The following is a 17425-nucleotide window of genomic DNA, read 5'->3' as shown; positions in this document are numbered from 1 at the left end:
CTTGTAAATCAGTTTTATTAATTATTAATTTACAAGTAGGGTTTCTTATATCTTTATATATATTTATTTTACCTAATTTTAAAACAGAATAGATATATTCTAAAGTAGATAGATCTTTTAAATCTAATGATATAATTAATTTTATTGTTATAAATCCTTTTGGTGTTTTATTTATTTGTATATATCCTTTTCCATCTATCAATCCAATGAAAAAAGCTAAAAAAGATGAGGGGATTGAAATATAATCTTGTTTATTCAATCTTAAAATTTTATTATCTTTTTTTAAACCATTTTTATATATAGTTTCTATTGTAGAAAGAAAAACTATATTATAAAAAAAAAATATTTAAGGATAATTACTAAAAATAAAATAAAACTAAAAAATAAATTAATAATTGTAATATTTTTTGACTCAACTATATCTTGTCCAACTCATGGTATAGCACTCATAAGATTAGTAATAACTGTTGCCAAATCTTTAATTTATCTATTCTAGCTTAATTAAGAAGCTCTTCGTGTTTAAAACAAATAAATCATGTACTTTATACTTAAAAAATAATTATAATTTAATATAGTATAAAGCCTTGTGTTTCAATATAAAAGTTTATACTGAAAAAAGATTCCGACTGTACATTAAGCATCATTTCAGACACCCACCGATGAACCAGTCTGTCGCGATTGTTTACTCTATCGACGGTCTTAATGCTAAACAAACATTTTTGACCTGTTTACATCAGTATTGCTATATAGCTTATTATATAAATTTTTAGTAAAAATTACTTTATATTATACTATATAACTATATATAATTATATATCTAAATAATTTTATATTTCATCTCAGGTATTATATAAGGATCTACTATTTTTCTAAGATCTTCCATAGATTCTTTTCATATATATATAATATATTGATCTTTAGCTCCAGCTGATTGAATAGAGGCTTTTAAGTTAAAATTATCATTTAAAGCTTTAATTAAAATTAAACAATCATTATATGTATAAGAATTAGTTGAAAATTTTAAAGCTTTACCTACTTTAGCTCCATCATCCATAATTCATATTGCTAAAGCTAAAGGAGTCAAATATTCACTTATACATTCTGGAACACATTTAATATTATTTTTATACCATAATTCACGTATTCAATTGAAACTTGTATATGTTCAAGTAGAAAATCTTGCTATTTTTCTAACTTTACCTCTAACACCTAATCTAGTTGTTGTAGAAGGTATTTTAGAATTACAATAACCAAAATCTGAAAACATTTTATGTAAAAATAAAATATAACTTAAGTGTGAACCTTCTTGAAAAAAAGTAATTCTAGTTCCTGTACCTAATAATCTTTTTTCAGCATGAGCATCACCAAGTAAAGAACCAAAAATTATAGATAATATATCTTTATTGTGTGGACCTATTCTATAAATACCTTTTAGTCTACTTACTTTAGATGTTTCTATAAAAGGTGTTATTAATAATAAAAATAAATTTAAATATAAATTATATATTTGAGGCTCAACTAATAAACCTCATAAACTCATTTGACCATAGGGAAGAACATACAAACTTACTTATTTGTTGATATTTTAAAATAAGCCAGAATAACTTTAATTTCGTATATTCTGCGACCTTAGCCGAAGCATCGACTGTGCATTAAGCAGCATTTCAGCCACCCATTAGTGACCCAGTCTGTCGCGATCATTTATATAACCGACGATCTTAAAGCATTTTAAAACCTCTTTGATCGTTTTCACTAATATAGCCAAATAATCTTAAAAGACTATTTTATAACCCTGTCGGGTTATACCACTTTAATCTTTTTTTTTCTATAAAGATTGCAAAAAGATTGTTAATCATGGGACTATGATTTAATATAAAAATTTAAAGTATAATATTTAGATTAGTACCTATTCACTAAAATCTTTCACTATTCATTGTTTTTTTACTAATTTTTTTTCTGTTTGGAGTGCTCTCCTTATTGTTTTTTCACTACAATTTATAGCATTTGCTGCATCTTTAATAGTAGCAAATTCACCATAAACAGTACCATTTAAATTGTATAAAGTAACAGGTCTTGTTTGGTTTATACATTTTTTTTTAGTCTCTTCTGACATAGGAGGTCTTTTTAAAGCTTTGTCTCTAATTTTTTCTATTGTTTCTTGAGATAAAATTTTACCTCTATTTAAACTACCTATTTTTTCACGTCTTTCGTCAGTATATATATCTTTCATTTTTTGACGAGTGATTTCAGTATGTTTATATCCAAAACTAGATCCTGCTTCAGTTAATATATTGTAATTGGGTAACAATAATTTTAAATATTTATCTTCTAAATCAATTAATTCCTTATTATTTTCTTTTGTAACAATATCAGGGTATAATTCTAATACTAAAAAAGCAAAATTTTCTAAATTATATTTTTTAACCGCTAATTTTACTATTTTGCTACCTCTAAAATAAATAAGATGATTACTAAATCTAGAATATAATCTATTTGTTGCTGCAGAACCTATATAATAATCTTTTGTTGTTTTATTAACTATCATATAGATTCCACTTAAACCCCTAGTATCATTTAATACTTGTTTCCTAGTATTTTCTGAATTTAAATTTTCAAAAATGTATACAGGGTTTAAATCTAATTCTTTAATTATTTCCTTTAATCTATCAGAAATATCAGAACTATTATTTAAAGAACTGTTTGTAGAATATTTCCTTAAACTAGATCCCAGTCCGTTATAATCCTTTATAAAAACTGGTCCTCAGGAAAGACTAATTTTGTTGTATAACCCATTGTTTACTAGATACTTATGTTTTACTTTATAACCTTTTATACTTTTATCTTCAATTTTTCTTCATTTTACAGTATATAGTATATAAAGTAAAATATCCAATAAAATATATAAATAGGTAATTTTTATATTAAACCATTTGGGGCTATGTTGATAACCCAAGAAAGCTGTACCCATCATAGCTATTAATATTATTGTACCTATAACTCAAGTTAAAGTTCTAGGTGCTTTATATGAACCATAATATATACCTCTACCTACATGTAAGTATACTAAGAAAAAGAAAGCTGATGCTGTATTTGAATGTAAGTATCGTATTAATCATCCATTATTTACATCCCGCATAATCAATTTATAGATAAGTTCTATCTACTATAATCTAACCCTTAGACGCACTATCTATAGGTTTAGATGTGAAAATATATTTATTTTTATATAATCTATTTGTATCAATATAACGATTACATGTGTTACTACTAGGGTTTAAACCTAATGCCTTATGAGCCGCACTAAATGAAATAAATGGAGATCCTTCGATCATACCCTCATTTGTATAAATATAAACAACTTTAGGGTTTGCAGATCTATTAGTTATACTAAATTTACGTACATTTTCAGTGTGCGACAAATCTAACTTTATATCAAAAAGAGGGTCTTTTTTTATAATATCCTCAAATTTTTTACTAATATCATTAATTATTTCATCAACATTCTCAATTGACATAGTTGTACTATATCTTTTATTAAGAATTTATGAAATATCTAAAAATAATTTTTCACCTTCAAGTGTATAAAAATATCCATTAATTTTTAAAATTAAAGCCATTCTTCATAATTTGAAATCAATGGCTTTACGGCTATAGAATTTAGATTCATCTAATAAAGGTAAAATGTAATAATATAAAGCATCTACACTAGATACAACCAATGATACAACATTAGTTCTAGCGTTAGTAGTACTTGTAACATTTATAGGTAATATTTTATTATTTTGAGTGTGGAAATACTTAGTATTATCGGATAAACTAACTAAATAATTAGTTATTGCATTTAAACATTCCTGACTCGTATTTTTTTGAGCCACTTGTAAATACAATGAAGACCCTGTCTTAATACCAAAAGTTCCTTCAATAAAACCTATAAATCAATTAGGGTTTATTATAATTTGAGATTTTGTTGTATCATATGTAAATATTTCTCTTTTAGAATTCATATTATTTTTTAAAGATAATATTATTTCTATCTGAGTCTCTGATAAAATTTTATTTTTACTTCTAATAAGCAAAGCTTTAGAAAAATCTTTAAAATCTAGTTTTTTACTAGTGTGTAAAGGATAATGATTAAAAATAGAACATATTGTATTTATACCTGAAAGATCTTCTACAATAAAAGAACAACGGTTTCTATTTTTTTCTTCTGTTATTCTACCTATATTTAGATTTGATTGAATAATTTGAAGAACTTTTAAATCATCTATATGTAAACTAATTTTAAATCTTAATTTAACATAATTACATTCTATAGTAATTAGAAAATTACCTTCAGCATCAGTAAATCCACTAAATCAGTGTAAAAATTCATCATTTATATTTACTTTATTAAGATTTTCATCTTGTGAACGTTGCATAGCTTCACTAGAATAATTACAAAATACCATTTTATTTTTAATACCTGATACAGTAATAAACGACAATAAAAATATGCCTGAAATAATAAGGCATAGATAGATACTTATTACTATTTTTTTACTTTACAGTAAGATTGGACTATATCTTCATCTTTTCAAAGATGTCAGGCGTTTAGTCTCTGAAGATCCTAGGTGGCAATAAATATTAATATACTTAAATACTCCTTAGGTTACCTGCTGATTGTCTTAAAAGTTTAAGAGTTTTCAGCAATTTAGCCTGATTTAGAGAGCACATTATGCTATATGCTCTATTGAATCAAAAGCTTCTAAAACATTAGGTGAGTAGTGCATTGCTAAAGTAACACCTGTAACTATTTGTATAGCTAAACATAAAACTAATAATGAACCAAAATTTCATAAATAACTAATATTAGAAGGTTGAGGTGAATCTATTAAATAAGAATTTACCAATTTTAATAAAGGATGACTTTTAAAAATTCTCATAAAATCTAAATATATATCAATATAAATCTTAATTAAAAAAATATTAATATTTAAATATTTATTTATTTATTATCTATTCTATTTAATCCTATAATATATCATTATAATTATTAAAAATATATAAACAAATTTTATTATTTATATAATAATAACTATATATATATATATATATATTATAAATATTTATTTAAGTTTAATTTTATTAAAAAATTTATTTTATAAATTTAAAATATATTATTAAGCATTAAATTAAAAATAAATTTTTTATGAAATAATAAAAAAATGTATCTAATATATTTAAAATAAATATGGTGTAAATAAAATAATAGAAAGTATATTAGAAATATGTAATAATTGATCAGGTATAAGCATAAATAATAAAATAAATAGAGTAAAAATAGAGATAGGTATAGATAAAGAATTAGAAATAGAGATATTAGATTTAAAATAGATAGTTTCTATAACATTATTATTTTTAATAACTTCTGCAGGTATTTTTAGATTAAATAAATTAGAACTAAATTTGTAAGGGTGAGAATCAAAGAAGATAATTTTAATAATATTTAAATAATAAACAGCACTAATAACACTAGTTAAAACAGCAATAAGTACAATAAAAACAAGACCATTTTGTAAAGCAGCAGATAAAACGATAAATTTAGCAAAGAAACCAACAAGAGGAGGAATACCAGCAAAAGAGAATAAAGTAATAGCAAGACTTAAAGCTAAAGTATGATTTATATAGAAATAACCCTTAATTTGACTTAAAAGTTGTATAGGAGAATTATTTTTATCTAAAAGATTAATATGATTAATATTTTTATTAATAAAGAAAAATAAAGTATAACCTATACTAATTAATAAAAAGAAAGCATTTAAATTAGAGATACTATATTGTATAAGATAAAATATAAAAGATTGTATAGATTCAACACTATTAATAGTTAAAGCTAATAATAAGAAACCTAAATGAGATATTGTACTATAAGCAAATAATCTTTTAATTCTAAATTGAGTTAAACCTAATACAGTACCAATAATTAAAGATAATAAACTACTAACTAATAAACTAGAAGTTCAACTATAATTAGAAGAAATAAAAATATAACTAGAAAAATGAACTAAATGTAATAAAATAACTAATATAGATATTTTAGGTATAATAGATATAAAAGTAGTTACAATAGTAGGAACACCGTCGTAAACATCAGGTGATCAAAAATGGAAAGGAGCAGCAGACATTTTAAATAAGAAACCTATAGTTATTAATAATAAACAATAAGGAATATATTTAGTTAAATCTAAATAAATAGTATTTACTTCATTAAGATTAATAATATTAGATAAATTTGATATTATATAAAAACTGTCAAGATATGTTGTACCAGAATTAGCATAAATTAAACCAATACCTAATAAAATAAAACAAGAAGATAAACCACCTAATAAAAAATATGTTAAACCTGAAGCAGTAGAAGATTCAGAATTTCTATATAAAGTACAAAGTAAATATAAACCATAACTTTGTAATTCAATAGATAAATAAAGAGATATTAAATCACTACTAGATATTAAAAAAATACTACCTGTAACAATAAATAATAAAATTACAGTATATTCTATTATAGTATATTGTTCACCTTTTTTATTAAGTATATTAGATACAAATATTCTCAACTTTGTAAATAATAATTTATATATACTTAAATATTCATTTGATCAATATTTTCTAGGATAAAACCCAGTTAAATTAAAAATGAATAAAGTAAGTAAAAAAATAAAAATATGAAAAATAATAGTTATTGATGATATATTAAATAAACCACCAAAAAGTCCTAAACCTAAATCTAAATAAGAAATATATATATTGTTATAACAAATTAATATACAATATATTTGTATAACTATACCTATTCTAGAATAATATATAGAAATATCACGCTTTAAACTAAAGGAATTAGATAATAATAATAATAAAATAGAAGAAATTAACATAAAAAAGAAATATTAATTATAAAAAAAAGAATTATTTATTATTAATAGTAAAGAAAATAGCAAATAATATTAAAAATAAAATATTATTATCTATAAAACTAAAATATAATAAACAAAGATAAAAGATTAAACCAATTAAAATATATAAAGCATAAGATGTAATAATACCAGTACTTAAACTACCAATATTATTACTTAATTTTACTAAAGTTTTTTCTAAACCATAAGGTCCTAAATATTCAACAGAACCTTTATCTAAAACTTTAGTAGTTTGACCTCCTAATTTAAGAACAATATCAGTAATATATTTATTATAAAAGAATTCAATTAAGAATCTTTGATTTAAAAAACTAAAGATATTATAACCTAAATTAGAAAATTTAAAATTAATAAGTAATTTACCAAAAAATTCTGAGAAAATAAAGGCAATAAAACTTAAACTAATAGTAAATATAAAAGGTAATAATTTAAAAATAGTAGGTACAGCAAATTCAGTATCTAAAATAATTTCATGGCTAGGATGTACAAATAAACTATTATCAGAATAGAAACCTGTACCTAAACCAATAAAAATATCTTTAGTGATATAACCAAAAAAAATAGAAAAAATAGCTAATATAAATAAAGGTAAATTAATAAAAATATTACCTTGATCAACATGTTTATAACTATTTAAAGGTCCATTAGGATTAGTTAAAAATGTTAAATATAAAACTTTTACTGAATATAATGTTGTAAAAATAGCACCTATACTAGCTATAAAATAAACAATAGTACTAGATAAATAAAATTGTCCATAAGCAGATTCTAAAATAAAATCTTTAGAATAGAATCCTGTCATGAATGGTATAGCAACTAAACTAAAAGAAGCTATTAACATAACAGAATAAACTAAAGGTAAAAATGTTTTTAAACCACCATATTTTCTAAAATCCTGATTATCACCTACAGAATGTATTACTGCACCTGCACCTAAAAATAATAGTGCTTTATAAAAAGCATGATTAACTAAATGAAATAAAGCTAAATTATAAGATGATAAACCTATAGCTATTACCATCATCCCTAATTGAGACATCGTAGAATAAGCTATAACTTTTTTTATATCTTGTTGAAATAAACCTATAAGACTACTAAATACAGTAGTTATAGCTCCTAATCATAAACATAGTAATAAAACAGTACTACTATATTCTATTAAAGGTGATGAACGCATTAATAAATATACACCCGCTGTTCATTTGTGTTGACTATTTATAGCTAAATTAGTTATATATAGTACACCATATTTTTAAATATGGATCGGACTATATTTTTAACTTCTAAATTTGTTTTTAAAAGGTCTATTTTGTATAAACCTTATAATGTAAAATATTTCTTAAATAATACCTTTTCATAAAACAAGGTTTAAATAATTAAAATGGTAATTCATATTATATTGTTTTATTAAATGAAAAACATTAAGGTATTATACTCGAATACACCTCCAAATTAAAAGTTACATCGCGTATAGTCTCTGAAGATCCTACTAAGATACAAATTAGTATCCGTTGGTTTCCTGCTGATCTTCTTAAATCATAAGAGTTTTCAGCAAATAGCGATATCATAATTGTTTTACTAACGTAAAACAACGGCAACATTATAAGCTATTTTAATTATAAAAAAATATACAAAAATAACCTATAAAAAGTTACTAAAACTTTCTGTAAGTATTCATTCGATAAGCTAAGTCTTTCAGTTCCTTTAAACCTTTTCTAGTCAAATGACCTTTATTTTTAATAATGCATATCCCTTTACAAAAATCCAAAAAATCTAGATTTTTTGCACCATAAAGAGGGCATTTTTCAAAAGGTCTTACAATATTAACTAAATCTGAAATATTTGCGACAGATATACTATATCTATCTCTATCTCCAGAAGGTTTAACTATAGTACCACAACCCAATGTTTCAATAATTCTTTTTAAAACTATTAAATCACGCTCATGTTGAGTAACACGGAACTGTGGTAGAGATCTGAATCCTAAATTAACTCTTGGCTCTTTAGTATAATTTAATCCAAATGTACCATCAGCTTGTGTGAAACCCGTTATCCAATTAAGGTCTAATTTCATATTGCTAGGTTCAAATATAGGTTTAATAAGAGGTATTATTTTTTCTTTAGGATAAACTTCTAATAATTTGGGGGATAAACCTTTAGGGTATAAAGATTTTGTGGATAATATTAGCATAAACCCTGATTTTGTTAAATGTTCTTTTTTTTAACTTGACATCAAAGTTTGAAATAAACAAATTTAGTTGTTTGAAGAGGGTATTGTTCGAAATGTTTACGAACAATTCTAAGAGAATTAATAGAAGATATCTCATAATAATACATCTTCCTGACCTACTAATTGAACCTACTCCTCCAAAATACTCTTTAATTTGCTCTAACAATTTATAATTTAAAGAGTTTATTTCTAGAATATACAATACTTATATGAAACCCTAACTGACTAGAAGATGAATAGAAAAACTACCTTCTCCATCTGTATATCCTGTTATAAACCAAGGATGTATTTGTTTTATAACTAAAATAGCGTTTTTTATTTACCATTGTTGCAGCATGTATTAAAGCAGAAACTGGTGTTGGACCCTCCATCGCCATAGGCAGTCAAACATGAAGACCTATTTGAGAACTTTTAGCCATAGCACCTATTAATAAACAAATTCCTATTAAAGTAATTATATTTTGATTGATATAAGGAGATAAAGAAAAAACTGTACTATAATCAATATTTCCTAAAGATCATAAAATAATAAACATACCTATAGTTAAAAAACAATCTCCAACTCTATTAGTTAAAAAAGCTGAAATAGAACTTTGATTAGCTGCTATTCTAGTAAATCAAAAATTTACTAAAAGGTATGAACATACTCCAACTCCTTCTCACCCTAAAAACATTAATAAATAATTATTAGCTGTAACAAGTATAATCATCATAAAAGTGAATAAGCTTAAATAGCTAAAAAACCTTTGAACATGAGGATCATGACTCATATAACCAATAGAATATATATGTACTAAACTAGAAACTATTAATACAGGTAATAACATACAAACAGTTAAACTATCAAAATAAAAACCTCATAAAACATAAAGAGATTCTGAATCAATTCATCTTATAAGATTTATTTCTATAGGAACATTATTATAACCTACTTCAAAAAAAGCTAATATAGATAATAAAGTAGTAATAATAATTAAACTACATGTAATTATTTGCGCTCCTTTTACACCAACTTTTCTACCAAAAAAACCTGAAACTATGGAACCTAATAAAGGTAATAAAATAATAACTAAATACATTAACTATATTGTATTGCTATACTTCCTCTCAATCTGTAAAAAGCAACTAAAATACCTAATCCTATAGCAGATTCTGCTCCTGCTATAGTAATAATATAAATAGCAAAAGTTTGACCTAACATATCATCAAAATTTATAGAACTTATTAATATTAAAAATGTAACAGATAATAACATTATTTCAATTGAAATAAGCATTAGAATTAAATTTTTTCTGTTTAAAACAAATCCTAAAATTCCTGTTAAAAAGAGTATTATTGATGTATTCATAAAATTTTCTTGCTTTTTAGATTTAAATTTATATATTCAATAAAATTATTTATTTATTTAATCTCCCATTTGATCTCGCAATCATAGTAAGAATTTTTTAAGACTAACAGATTGTATAACTATTGGCATAGAACTATGTAATATACCACATATTTCTGAACATTGACCAAAATATGTACCTTGTCTGTTTAAATATACAGATGATTGATTTAATCTACCTGGATATGCATCACATTTTATACCTAAAGCAGGACAAGCAAAAGACGTCCACAAGTTTAGAAATATAACTAATATCTTGTTAAAATATAACCTTTATATGGTTTATCTCTATCTAAAAACTTAGTAATTTAATTCCTATCAACATCTTTACCTTTTAAGTAATTAACTGCAGCTGTTATACTGGAAAACTCCTTAATTTCTTCTTCATTCTCTTTTTTAATAGATTTACTAAATTTAGAGGTTTTTTTAAGTATTTCTATTTTATCAATTAGATCAACTATTTCAGAAATACTTAAATTTGTTTTAGTAGCTCCATCAATAAAAGTGTCCCTAATTTTAAAGAAATTTAAATAACTTTCACCATTTTTTATACAATTAGTACAAGTCACATAATGTATACCTAATACACCTTTAATAGCATTTAAAGATTTATCCCTATAAAGTTTTACCTTCTCCATCATAAATATATACTTTTTTACCTTAATTAACACGAAAATTTACTCTTATTTGAGTATTAAGATTAAATTTTTTTATTTAATATTGTTCTATAAATAGAAAGTGATAATTTAATTTATATTTATCAACAGGAGAATTAAGTTATCAGGTACAACAAAAACTTCTAAACTAAATACATCAAAACCATCTTTTTTTAAAGGTAATAATAAACCTGAATTTTTTTGATTATAGTGTTTAAAATATTGATCTAATCTTCTAGAAATACTATTACTAGAACCTACATATTTACTATCTGTCACTTTATGTGTAAAGATATAAACTCCTGCCTTTATACCTCTGGTATTAGGTTTACCTACGAGGCTTACCTAAGAGTATCTTTGATCAGTAAATGGTAAATCAAATCTAACCCTAGATATACCCTTAAGTCAAATTAACTCTTCTTCTGTAATAAAAACTTGTTGATTAATTAATAAATTATTTAATACTTCACTAGTAATATCTTTATATTTATAATAAGTAATTTGATGAACTAAAATATCTTATACTTGTACTAAATTTAGATGATCTATACTCATATGTAAAACAATTTTTATTAAAGATTTTTCTAGCTTTACTAGCTTTACTAGCTTTACTATCTTTTAATAGTGTCGATTAAAAATAGAAATATTATTATTAAAGAGATAAACGTTCTACACTAAAAATTTGTATAACATTAAATAATAACTTAAGGAGATTTTATATTAATAACCTATAAGTAAAGAAAATAAACTTGTGGTAACTTTAATCTTAAGTTAGTTAATTTCACCTAAGAACCGGCTTTCCCGGCGACTAGAGCACACCTTACATATATAAATATGGTTATATATACGAAGAACCGTCTGCTCGTTGCTCTTTTACAATAAAACTATATTTAATAATTATTGATTTAGATCCACGATTACCCATTTCAAACCGTAATTTTTCATCTTTAGTGATATTACCATACCTTGAGTCATTAATCAAGCCAGATATAAAGTTTCCTTTAAATCTTTGGTTACTAAAGCTTTAGGACTTCCCCGGAATTTGGCTCTTTTACACTCAAATAATAAACTACTTATTATTTTTATGTATAACATCAGCTGCTGAGAATACAAATCTTGTATGTGTTAATTCAGGTATAATAACTCTATTATCTACTTCTAACATTCTTAAAGTACCTTCTTCTAAATCTGTATCAGGTACAATATATGAATCAAATTCAATAAATTCACCATCAGCATTAGTAAAATCTGGGTATTGATAACTTCAGTATCATTGGTGTCCCTCTCCATATATAACTAATGAAGGATCCATAACTTCATCCATTAAATACAATAATTTAAATGATGGGAAAGCTATAAGTATTAATATTACTGCCGGAGTTATAGTCCATATTAATTCTATTAATGTACCATGATTCATATATTTATGTGAAATTAATGATTTAGTTGAAATAAAATTTTTTATTATTGTTATCATCATTCATGTAACAGTAAATAATATTATAGCTAAATAGAACATTATATTATTATGCAATTCTTCTATACCTTCCATTTGAGGTGTAGCACTATCCTGAAAAAATAAACCTCAAGGTGTAGGAGCATCTAATTTAATTACATCTCCAAAAATAAAATTTATTAAATTTTGAGCAATATCTTTTAAAAACATTTTTTTTTATTTTATTTATTTTACTTTCTTTTCTTTCTCTCTATATATTTTCTAATTTAAACTTTTAAACAGCTATTCATTAATGGAAAAAAAAATAACGATTAAAACAATCCGCCTCCTGAATATAACTTAATTTAAATTTTTATTAAAGTTTATATTTTCTTTTAATTAAGCCACGTATAATAATAAATGAACTAGAATAACATATTCCATTAGGAATATGAAACCCCTTTCCCAAACCGTACGTGATAGTTTCCTATCATACGGCTTTCCATTAAAATTTTACTTATCTTTATGATGATGTTTCATGTGACATTCTCTACAAAGTGGTATTTGTTTACGATTTAATTTGGCCTGCATCTTATCCAACTCTGATAATTTTGGGTTCAAGTCCTTCATCATCCGAACGTGGTGCATTTCAACTCTATACTTGGAACCGCATTTTGAGCATGATAGATCTTCTAACGTGGCTACTGATACTGGATTAAGCTTAAGGACCGGTGCTTCCATATTTATCTTAAAATCCCAATATTTGGCTCGATAATTCGGAGGTTTATAAAATTTTGTTGCTTTCTTTTCTTTGGGGCTCCGTTTGTTATTGGATTCTACGTTCTCTGTATATTCTAAATCTTCACCAAATTTTGCTAGAACCTTTTTTACTGAACCTAATGTGAATTTTGCAGCTAAAAGTTTGGCACATGAACCTTTTAATACCCAATATAAGTATGTCGCCAATCTACTGTAGTTATGAACGAAGGAATAATAGTTTAGAAACCCTCTCAGTACACTATTGTATAAATTAATTATTTGCTTATGAGAGTAACCCATCCATATAAACTTGGGATTAGCCCTATCACTATCAATAAACTTGTTCAATTTTAATTTGTTCCGGATATCTACCATTGGAGCCAAAAGCCTCATCTTCAATGATCCCCGTTGAGTTGTATTTGTCTTAGTTTTATAGTAGTTGATATGATCTGATCGGGTCATAATTACACCAAGGAATTTTATTTCATCTGTGCTGAAATTGGATATTTTGGTTTTCTCATCGCTTAATGTAAGACCGATACTATTTAAAAACTCCGCTATCAATTGTTTTATTACAGTAGCCTCTATCTTTGAACCTCTAATACCTATGATCCAATCGTCTGCATACCTCACGTAATTGAGTCTTTTGAAATTGGGGTCACTGTATAATATATATTCTGTATTTAATAAGGATTTATGTAATTTTTTCGCTTTTCGGACATCTCCTGATTTACTAGCAACATTTCTCATATGTCTTATTCTTGTATATTCTGGAGAGACTCGGGGTCTGCTACCTTTATCAAACTTGATACGTAAATCTTCGACAAAAACATCTAACTGATGTAAAAATATATTTGCTAATAATGGACTAATGATAGATCCTTGTGGAGTACCGATAATATTGTTGTTGTAAACCTTAAATTCGAAATATCCTGCTCGCAAACTTTTTCATATTAATTTTATAAACTGTTTATCCAATATTTTAGCCTCTATTAAATTTACCAATCTGTGGTGATCTATGGAATCAAAACATTTGCTGATATCACCTTCTATTACTCACGATATAGCTTTAAATTTTTGATACACTTGTTTTAGAGCAGAATGACAAGATTTATTGGGTCTAAATCCGTGAGAGGACTCTAAAAAGGTTGGTTCGTAGATAGCATTTAATATGATACGCATAGCCTCTTGTACTATTTTATCCCTTGGCGGTGCTATAGTTAACGGGCGACTACCTCCTTTAGGTTTAAATTCAAACGACTCATTTTTCAGCGATTCACTTAATTTTCCAAATTCTTCGAAACTCATACCATCCAACGTTGTAGGAACTATTCCCGGCGTCATATTACCCGTTTTACTCTTAATATTGTTATAGGCTAAATAAAGTAAATCAGGATCACACATTAACTTATATAATTTACGATCTACTTGCCTGCTTGGAAATTTTGTACACCATAAAGATAAGTCTTCTATTTTATCAACTACCGTTCTTGTACTTCCTGTACTGTAGTATCTAAAACTAGAAGCAATTCTAACTGTAGATCTTCCCTTTCATTGGGTATTACCCCAATCGTATTTTGGTTGTGTTGGACCAAATCAGGTACTACTTCTACTCTGTGACCAATAGAGATTACTCTCCGTAGGCCATCCCGTAGTACGTTTATCTGTTTCTGTACTTGCCTTAGGACATCAACTCATTTCCTTAATTGTCCTTCCTGGACATCGTGTAGAGATAGATTGATTAATAACTACGCATTCTTGATAATTATTACACTCTAAATAACCTATTGTGGCCAAGTTATTCCCTATGATAGGAGAGCACTGGAAATTTGACTTCAAGTAGTTTAACTTTATCCATAGCAAGAATACCTCTCTTGAATCCTTCGCATATCCACTTAGTCCAGACCCAAGATTCTCAAAGATGCTATGTTCAGCACTCGGTTTTCCCAAAATACCTAACTTTGACAGTATCGTGATATATCAACAATCAACGGTCACTAGTGTGACAAAACAGAGAACGCCAAACGGCGCACGAAAGCCATCATTAACGCGAATACTCTTTAAGATGAATTTTTAATTATGTTAATAATTTATTTATTTATATAACCCCTATTTATACTTTTAAGTTGAAATGTTTCTCTTAGTAATAAAGTTTAAATATCAGATAATAAAAATTTTTCCCCTAACCTAATACTATTAAAAATAATAGTTATTTTAATATCTATATCAGTTATTTCAATTTTTAATCCTTTAATTGAAGTAATATTACTATTTTTGACAATATATCTTAACTTTTTTTTACCAAAAAGTATACTTTTATAAAAGGGTATTTTATAAGATCTTTAACTTCTTCAATATCTTTTATACTTATAGCTAATTTTCTCCTTTTATTTAGATTCAGGACTATGTTTATTATTTAGTACTACCAACTATAAAATTAATATTGTAATATAGTATAATTAAATCTAATTATTTATCTTTGTATTATAATATTTTCATAATCACTATATTCTAAAATATTTAAGTAAAAATTTTTCATATAATATTTAATTAATATCCTTAGTATATATAAATAGTTTATTAATTATAAATACCAAGGATGATTATATATACTTATTTTTAAATATAAAGGATCAACATTACCAACTTATAATTTATTAGAGATCTTATATATTCAATTATATTTTTCTATTGTATCTATATTATCAAGATGTATTAACTTTTTTTGGTTAATAGGATTATAATAAGATATTTTTAAATTATTTGAATTTTTTTTTTTAGTAGGGATAAGGCTAATAAATAAAATATAAAGTTTAAAATAAATAATAAGAAATTTATTTCTTAATTAGACTATATCTTACACTTCAAAGTATGAAATGTGAGGGCACTCTAGGTAGAAATATTGTTAATACAAGACTCATCTACTAGTCGTTGAACATTTTTAATATAAAAAATTGTATAATATTAAATTTTGCTGCAAATTAACATTATTTAAAAGTACTTTTTGCAATTCACCCTCTTTATACTGAACTATTCGCTTAATCCAGTTGCTTCAGCAAAAGCAAAACCTAAAATAGCGTATGAGAATAATTGACCTCTTAATGAAGGGTTTCTAGCAACACCTAATATTAATGCACCGAAAACTACACCTATTCCAACACCAGCACCTATTAAACCTGTTGTAGCTAAACCTGTACCTATTATTTTTGCTGCTTGAATCATATTTATTAATATTTTTAAATTTTAATTGAGGAAACCTCTATTGGAAAATGAATATAAATTATTAATAAATTATAAAAAATATAAAATATATTTATATTTTTTTATATATTAGCTCTTAAGATGACTCGAACATCTATACAAATATTAACAGTATTTTGCTCTACCCTTGAGCTATAAGAGCTATATAATTAATTGAATTATAAATAATCTTATTATAAATTACAACTAAAAGAAAATATTAAAGTATTTCTTTTTAAAAAAAGATTCAAATATATTTAAAGCACAATCTTTTAAGATTTAAATATATTAAAATATTATTTAAAATATGTTTTATTATTAATAGTTTAATTTAAAAACTATAAATATAAACTAACAAATAAAGTTTAGATTTTAAAAATTATAATTTTAGAATTATATTATAAATATCACTTTTAAATGAGAAATTTTTTTGTAAAGGTATATTAATAAGATATATAAATATATATATTATTAAAAGCTCTCAAGATGACTCGAACATCTATACAAATATTAACAGTATTTTGCTCTACCCTTGAGCTATGAGAGCTATATAACTAATTTAGTTATAGATTTCTTATCCTGGATTCGAACTAGGATCAAAATATTAGAAGTATTCTGCTCTACCCTTGAGCTAATAAGAATAAAATTAAACATGTATAAGATTCGAACTTATATCAACGTGTCCGTAGCACGATATTCTAACCCTTAAACTAACATGTTTAAAATCTAAATAATATAAAAATTATTTAAATTTTGTTTTAA

At 24.7% G+C, this 17425-nt stretch overlaps 10 protein-coding genes and 4 non-coding genes across 14 annotated transcripts; all 14 read right to left on the bottom strand. All coding sequences in view use genetic code 4, as the record gives it.

Moving 5' to 3' along the window:
• Positions 1 to 817: 817 nt before the first annotated feature.
• Positions 818 to 1540, bottom strand: D8B26_M00740 (uncharacterized protein). The gene has a single exon. It carries the CDS (start codon positions 1538 to 1540, stop codon positions 818 to 820), a length of 723 nt encoding a protein of 240 aa, XP_065981968.1.
• Positions 1541 to 3170: 1630 nt separating this feature from the next.
• D8B26_M00720 (uncharacterized protein) lies at positions 3171 to 3515 on the bottom strand. The gene has a single exon. The coding sequence runs from the start codon at positions 3513 to 3515 to the stop codon at positions 3171 to 3173; it is 345 nt and encodes a 114-aa protein (XP_065981967.1).
• A 1704-nt stretch (positions 3516 to 5219) lies between these two features.
• On the bottom strand, positions 5220 to 6917 carry nad2 (NADH dehydrogenase subunit 2). Its single transcript has one exon. The coding sequence runs from the start codon at positions 6915 to 6917 to the stop codon at positions 5220 to 5222; it is 1698 nt and encodes a 565-aa protein (XP_065981966.1).
• Positions 6918 to 6948: 31 nt separating this feature from the next.
• On the bottom strand, positions 6949 to 10265 carry nad5 (NADH dehydrogenase subunit 5). The gene is made up of 2 exons: positions 9508 to 10265; positions 6949 to 8155 (listed from the first exon to the last, which is right to left on the bottom strand). Exons 1-2 carry the CDS (start codon positions 10263 to 10265, stop codon positions 6949 to 6951), a joined length of 1965 nt encoding a protein of 654 aa, XP_065981964.1.
• D8B26_M00690 (uncharacterized protein) lies at positions 8611 to 9147 on the bottom strand. The gene has a single exon. It carries the CDS (start codon positions 9145 to 9147, stop codon positions 8611 to 8613), a length of 537 nt encoding a protein of 178 aa, XP_065981965.1.
• On the bottom strand, positions 10265 to 10534 carry nad4L (NADH dehydrogenase subunit 4L). The gene has a single exon. The coding sequence runs from the start codon at positions 10532 to 10534 to the stop codon at positions 10265 to 10267; it is 270 nt and encodes an 89-aa protein (XP_065981963.1).
• A 57-nt stretch (positions 10535 to 10591) lies between these two features.
• Positions 10592 to 12895, bottom strand: cox2 (cytochrome c oxidase subunit 2). Its single transcript has 2 exons — positions 12314 to 12895; positions 10592 to 10798 (listed from the first exon to the last, which is right to left on the bottom strand). The coding sequence occupies exons 1-2, from the start codon at positions 12893 to 12895 to the stop codon at positions 10592 to 10594; spliced, it is 789 nt and encodes a 262-aa protein (XP_065981961.1).
• On the bottom strand, positions 10882 to 11214 carry D8B26_M00660 (uncharacterized protein). The gene has a single exon. It carries the CDS (start codon positions 11212 to 11214, stop codon positions 10882 to 10884), a length of 333 nt encoding a protein of 110 aa, XP_065981962.1.
• A 282-nt stretch (positions 12896 to 13177) lies between the features above and the next one.
• On the bottom strand, positions 13178 to 15121 carry D8B26_M00640 (uncharacterized protein). Its single transcript has one exon. It carries the CDS (start codon positions 15119 to 15121, stop codon positions 13178 to 13180), a length of 1944 nt encoding a protein of 647 aa, XP_065981960.1.
• Positions 15122 to 16453: 1332 nt separating this feature from the next.
• Positions 16454 to 16645, bottom strand: atp9 (ATP synthase F0 subunit c). The gene has a single exon. It carries the CDS (start codon positions 16643 to 16645, stop codon positions 16454 to 16456), a length of 192 nt encoding a protein of 63 aa, XP_065981959.1.
• A 110-nt stretch (positions 16646 to 16755) lies between these two features.
• trnN(gtt) lies at positions 16756 to 16826 on the bottom strand. Its single transcript has one exon. It is a non-coding gene; the product is annotated as a tRNA-Asn (tRNA).
• A 313-nt stretch (positions 16827 to 17139) lies between these two features.
• trnN(gtt) lies at positions 17140 to 17210 on the bottom strand. The gene has a single exon. It is a non-coding gene; the product is annotated as a tRNA-Asn (tRNA).
• Positions 17211 to 17233: 23 nt separating this feature from the next.
• On the bottom strand, positions 17234 to 17304 carry trnR(tct). The gene has a single exon. It is a non-coding gene; the product is annotated as a tRNA-Arg (tRNA).
• Positions 17305 to 17311: 7 nt separating this feature from the next.
• Positions 17312 to 17383, bottom strand: trnR(acg). The gene has a single exon. It is a non-coding gene; the product is annotated as a tRNA-Arg (tRNA).
• Between the last annotated feature and the right edge of the window lie 42 nt (positions 17384 to 17425).

The sequence above is a fragment of the mitochondrial genome of Coccidioides posadasii, assembly GCF_018416015.2.
Source record: "Coccidioides posadasii str. Silveira mitochondrion, complete genome".
Lineage (NCBI taxonomy): Eukaryota > Fungi > Ascomycota > Eurotiomycetes > Onygenales > Onygenaceae > Coccidioides > Coccidioides posadasii.
The sequence above is the reverse complement of the archived record's forward strand: the minus strand, read 5'-3'. Positions and strand labels throughout refer to the sequence as shown.